Raw genomic sequence first — 6,000 nt, 5'->3', positions numbered from 1 at the left:
TCCGTGACTGACTGACTGACAATAGGAAACAGCGGGCGCTGCAGAGTCAGGAGAGGAAGGCCGCCACCGCCAAGCCTAAGCTAAGCCGCCTCAGCCACCGTTTCCTCCTCCTCCTCCTCACCGCACCCCGCCGGCAACCCGGGCCTCGCTCGCTTGCTTGCTTGTTTCCTCGCTCGCTGGCTCGGCGCCCCTCCTTCACCAAGGCCGACTTGCCGGGAATGTGAGCGAAGGCAGCCGCGCCAGGAGGCGGAGGAGGCGGCAGCCGCAGCGGAGGAGGAGGCCTCTCTCAGCCTCCCTCAACCAGGCGGCACCCGTGTCTTTGGGGCGGGCGGGTAGTGGCGGTGGCAGGAGGGCGGGAGAGGGGCCTGGCGGAGCCTTGCATGGAACCGAGGGGAGGCCTCCGCCGCCGCTGCTGCTCCTCTGCTTGACGCCGCGGCTGCCGGCGCCGTTGATCTAGGAGCCCGATTTTATTTTAATTTCACATATTCGTCCTGGCCTCCGAGGGTAGGGAGAAGGGGGCTCTTGCGCCTTGACCCTCCGGTCCTGCAAAGCCCAAAGCTCTGCTGTCGCCACCCCCCTCTTGCACACATTTAAACAATTGGAGAAACTAAACGAATACATGGCGGCTGCAAAAGAGCACTTTTACTCCCCTCCCACCCCTTTTTAGTATCTGGGTTATTTTTCCGTTTGTTTCCTTTTGAGAGTCTCCAGGTAGATTTTTATTTTTTTGAAATCTTTACCGTTCTTCTGGCACCACTTTCTGTTTCAGTGGAAAATGTTGCACAGATTTGTTCTTCCTGGGGTTGGGTCACGGTGATGGGATGTGTGCGTGTGTGTGTGTGTGTGTGTGTCAGAGAGAGGTTTGCGGAGGGAGGGCGGGAGTTGCCTGTCTTGGTGCAGTGACTTGTTAGTTAACATCCTGCTCTTCCTGGATGAGATGAGTTACAACGGGACCAGCATCTCCTCTCTTCATTTGCACTGGAGTCTTCATAACAATGCACCGAGGCAGAGGTGAATTTATTCATGCAACATTATCAAACAGCAGAACTAGATAGCTGATGTATTTTAACTGTTTGTGTAATTATTACACAAACAGTTAAAATACATCAGCTATCTAGGGCCTGCGCTGGGGGTGATAGAGGCCGACGAGGCCTACCAGACGGCTCCCGCTGCTGCTTCTCCTGCGTGGAACCGGCCCTTTGATGGGGACCAAACTGCTGATGCAGCCCCCGATGAATTTGAGTTTGACACCCCTGCATTAGAGTAAAACATTTAAAACATTAAAAACATTTAAGATGGCGGACTTGGTCAGATAGGCTAGTTAGACACAGCTGAGTCCCTAGGTATGACATTTTCCAATGCCTGCCTAAACAGCCAGGTTTATAATGACTTTTTAAATACTGTATAGCCTCAAATGGGTCAAACAAACTGCAGGTGGGAGTTCATTCCACAGCTGAGAAGCAAACCGCAAAGAATGCCTGGTTTCTCATCTTCTCCCTCCGGGCCTCTCTTCGGATTTGCATCCTCAGCCGGCCTGCTTGGGATGTTCTTGTAGGATGGGCAGATCTTGTTGCAAGCGGCCAATCAACCGGAGATGGAAATAAGCAGACTGGTTGACAGATGCTATCTTGCATGTCCTCAGATAGCATTGGATTCAGTAGGACACCCAAAGTACAAACCTCATCCTTTGCAAGTGGCACCCCAAAATAAAGGGAGGCACCAAATCTGCAGACAGGTGGGGACAAAGGACATCTGTCATGTCCAGGTTCAGCCTTAACCTGTTGGCCCCCATCCACTCTAGTACCGCAGCCAGGCAACGCTCAAAGGATGGGACAGCATCCTCTGCACAAAGGTGGAAGGAGAGATAGATCTGTGTGTCACCAGCAGATCGGTGACACACCACTCCGAATCTCTGGATGACCTCCCCCAGCAGCTTTGTATAGATATTAAAAAGCAACTGGGAGATGCGGCACTTTGTGGTTTTTTATATCCTGTCTTTCTCTCAATGAACTCAAGAAAGCATGCAACAGCTAAAAAAAGTATACATATGTTTAAAATCAGAGTAAGTTAGAACATTAATATTAAAATATAACTGACAGCATGCAACAGCTAAAAAAGTATACGTTTAAAATCAGAGTAAGTTAGAACATTAATATTAAAATATAACTGAAACTATAACCATATTAAACCTGTCACTAGTTTAAAATAAATAAAAATAAATGTATATAAATATAAGCTAAAAATTCCACTTTCAACTTTTTCAACACTCTGGGACGCCTTATAAAAGGCGACTTATAAATAAGACAAACAAGCAAAGACCCGCTTCTTTATAAACGTGCTTAGAACTGTATCATGAAACATTCCGCTGAACCCCCCTAAAAATTCCCAAACACAACCAAAATTGCCAGTTATCTCTTGCTGACGGTTCGTGAAAGTGAGGAGAGATGATCTAGGGCGGCGTCACCAGCCCCACAACCACGACGCTACCCTCCTGGATCTCCCTCACGAAAAGAAAAATATGGGCAATCGGGGACGCGCGCGCGCGCGCGCGCTGCAAAGCGACGGCGCGGGCGGGAACGAGCACGCACGAGCGGGCCGCGGCCCTGACGACCTGCCTGCTTTTGACTTCGGTCTCTCGCTGTCGACAATGGCGGCGGCGGCGGCGGCGGCCTCTGCGCAGCGGACGGATCCTGCCGGAGACTGGCAGGACTTTTCGGGCTTTCAGCCTTCGCCTGAGGACAATGGTTGTCCGGCGGCGGCGGCGGCGTCTGGAGAGGGGGGTGCCTGGGACGATGGGGGCGACGGCGGCAACAACGACCTGGGAGCGAAGCTGCCGCTCTGCTTTCAGAGCCCGCAGCTGCTCCTTCAGAATTGCGGCGATGGAGAAGCCCGGGTCCCGCCGCGGCCCCTGAGCGAGCAGAGCGTCCTACACGAGGATGAGTGAGTGGCTTGGCCGGAGGTTGGGAAGCAAGTAGCGGGCCAGAGGAGAGGAGGGATGCCGGAGCCCTTCCTTGGGCGGCGGCAATGCTTTTTCCCCCCTCCTCCCCGCCCCGGTCTCTGTGCCGGCGCCCCTCTTCCAAGGGGCGTCCCTGAGGGGGCTTCTCGGAACGGTGAAGCCCTTGTGAAGCTCTGGAGGGCTGGCCGGGGACTCCAGGGTCCCTCCACCTCTCGGGCAAGCAGAGAAGGGGGATGATGGGCGAATGGCAGGGCACAGCAGCCCTCAAGGACACTGAAGAAAGCACCTTCTCTCACCCTCCACCTCTGGCCTATCTGGTTCTGAAGCGGGCTTTCTTCGGGGGGGGGGACTTCCAAGGGCGTCAGGTAGGGCTTTTTAACCGGACCAGGTCGGACGTCGCAAAACAGAGAGTAGAATCCAATGGCCTGGGCTCTTTTGCTAAAGCAGGAAGTTCGGGAGCACTTTCTGCCATGTTATCATGGCTAGAACTGAACTTTAAAACTCCTGGTTGCATCTGGACTGAGCAGTGGGCGTGCGATCTCTGCACAGCTGGTCTCCAGTTTTATTTTTCTTCGGGGGGGGGGGGTTCCCACTTGGCTGTGGAAGTGGACCTCATGTCTTTATTTCTCTTATATTTAAGGGTAGCTCCTTACAGAAACTCATGGTCCCAAAAGACCCATTTGACTGTGCAATCCAAGCCGTGTTTGCTTAGAAATAAATTTCGCTTATTTGGTGTCACTTACTCCCAAGAAAGCATACAGAATATTACCACTCAAGGCATGAGAAGCTTTCGTAGAGAACCAACTCCTAAATATGTTTGAGAATATATTTGTTCAGTACTCTTTGGCTATAAGGTTTAGGTTTACATTCTTAACCTAGTTCTTTTTTATGTTATTTAGTTCTTCACAAGCACAGGAAAATCATAAGAACTGAATTGTGCTGCGCTACAATCATTGTTTTTCCATGCAATAAACGCTATTTACTGTATATTCCAGTTTTCCTCCAATGATTACAACTTGGTATACATGGCTCTCTTTCTTGCATTTGATGCTGACCATAACTCTGTGAAGCAGTTTAGCCTGAAACTCTTAATAGCCTAGGGTTATCTGCTGGCTTTCACAGTTAATGGGGATTTGATCCTAGATGTTTAAACCTGACTTCTTGTTGAATGCTCTAACTACATTTCGTTGGTTCTTGTAAGGTCTTTGGGATACATCAGAACTACTACTGTAGTTCTTCAAGAAATATTTTTGGGAGCAATCATAATCATAAGTCTGATTATCAGGTGCCAGTTATTTCCATCTAGTGAATTTCCAAGAGAATTGCTCACTATCATATACAAAAAACTGAACTAGATATATTTATGGTCAAGTGTGGCGAGGCAATTCTTACCTTTTTTGTTTGTTTGTTTGTTTTTTCCACCATTCTTTGATATAGAAAAAGTGGAGATTGTTTGACCTGCACAGTCAGGCAATAGAAATGATAATGCGTGTTACAGAAAATCTAGGCCTCATTAGAATGGTTCAGTGCATTTTGTGATGTGTGTTGGGGAAGCAAGGGATATATAGATCACTGTTTTTAGTATAAAATTACATCTGGGGTTGGATTTTTGTAACTATTTCTTTGGAGCCACTTTGGGATTCACCAGTGTATTTTGACAGCCACAGTGGTTTTTGGTTGATTTGTCAGATTTAGGATATTAGTTGTTGTACATGATGAAGGCTGAAGTTTTGTTTCATTATATATTGTCAGGATATGGAATGCTCTGACTGACAATTATGGCAATGTATTGCCAGTTGACTGGAAGTCTTCCCACACGAGAACACTGCACTTGCCGACACTGAATCTTTCTGAGAAGGGAGTAAGTACAGACCACATTTTATCTTGACTAGAATGTTGCAACATCTGCCACTTAAATCATTTGCATAGAATTCTTGCTATTATGTTTTTGTTATGAGTTTGCTTCTTTTAATAGATACTGATATTGCTGTGTCCAGTAGACGAATATTAATGCGTTTAATAATCCACTGTGTTTATTTTACTGCTATATCCTCCAATTGCAGTGCTGTTTAATATCTATATGAAGCTGCTAGATAAGGTCACCAGGAGGTTTGAAGTGGGGTGTCATCAGTATGCAGATGACACCACACTCTGTTTTTCCTTATCATCAGAGGCAGGTGAGGCTGTGCAAGTGTTGATCTGTTCTTTGAATGCTGTAATGGAGTGGATGAGAGCTGGTCAACTGAAGTTTAATTCTGACAAGGTGGAGACTCTGTGGCTTGGTGGTCCCCATATCAGGGAGTTGGATAGATCCCCTGGAGGATGGGGTATGTAGCTTGGAGGCATTCCCAGATCTATCTGTGTCACTGAAGACCCAGGTGATTTCAGTGGCTCAGAGTACCTGTGCACAACTTGTAGCTGGCCTGAGCAGAAGGTTTATTGGGCAGGGGTAATTTGGCCACATGACTTCATGCACTAGTAACTTTCTGCTTAGGTTCCTTCAGTACAATCTTCTAAATACATTTGGTATACAGTTATATGCAGTTCTCTTTAAATTACCAGGATTTACATGCATATAATAAATAACAGAATTGCCTCTTCTTTCCATTATTCCTTATTTTACCTGTTGGGATCTAATAAGAGAATGAGAACACTATTTTGTTACAATCCAAGTTTGTGATACTGTATATCAATTCTGAGCAGGCCTCTTTATGGTGAAATAATAAAGAACTTCACTTTTTTCATATTGTGCTAAAGACAGATTTATCTGACAATATATCTGCTAGTTGCTAGAATTAGAACAAGTAGGCAGTGGTGGACTATAGAGAGCCAACCTTCGTCTTTATGAGGCCCCAGGCACAGAAGGGTTCCAGTTCCAGTTTAGCTGAAGATGAGAATAGCCGGTCTTCCCATAAAAGTTTACTCTATTGATTTGGAAAACTAAAATGGTTAGATGAGGAAAGGCTGCTATATTTTTAAAGGAAGTTAAAAATTACCCATGCACATTAGCCTCATTTGATGTGAATTGTGGATTAGTGTTATGT

General features: G+C 47.0%; 1 protein-coding gene across 4 annotated transcripts in view; it reads left to right on the top strand.

The window, feature by feature from the left end:
- The first annotated feature begins 2,581 nt into the window (after window positions 1-2,581).
- FEZ2 (fasciculation and elongation protein zeta 2) overlaps window positions 2,582-6,000 on the top strand; it is a 31,134-nt gene continuing 27,715 nt past the window's right edge. For 2 of the 4 annotated variants that reach the window (XM_020802825.3, XM_020802826.3), the window contains exons 1-2: window positions 2,582-2,940; window positions 4,709-4,817. In XM_020802825.3, the coding sequence (XP_020658484.3) occupies window positions 2,648-2,940; window positions 4,709-4,817 (402 nt within the window). In that variant the 5' untranslated portion in view covers window positions 2,582-2,647. The remainder of the gene's footprint in view (window positions 2,941-4,708; window positions 4,818-6,000) is intronic. The other 2 variants (XM_020802827.3, XM_020802828.3) reach the window with 1 other exon arrangement.

This window comes from Pogona vitticeps, chromosome 1 (assembly GCF_051106095.1).
Source record: "Pogona vitticeps strain Pit_001003342236 chromosome 1, PviZW2.1, whole genome shotgun sequence".
NCBI lineage: Eukaryota > Metazoa > Chordata > Lepidosauria > Squamata > Agamidae > Pogona > Pogona vitticeps.
Note: the sequence above shows the minus strand (reverse complement) of the source record. Positions and strands in the feature narration are given on the sequence as shown.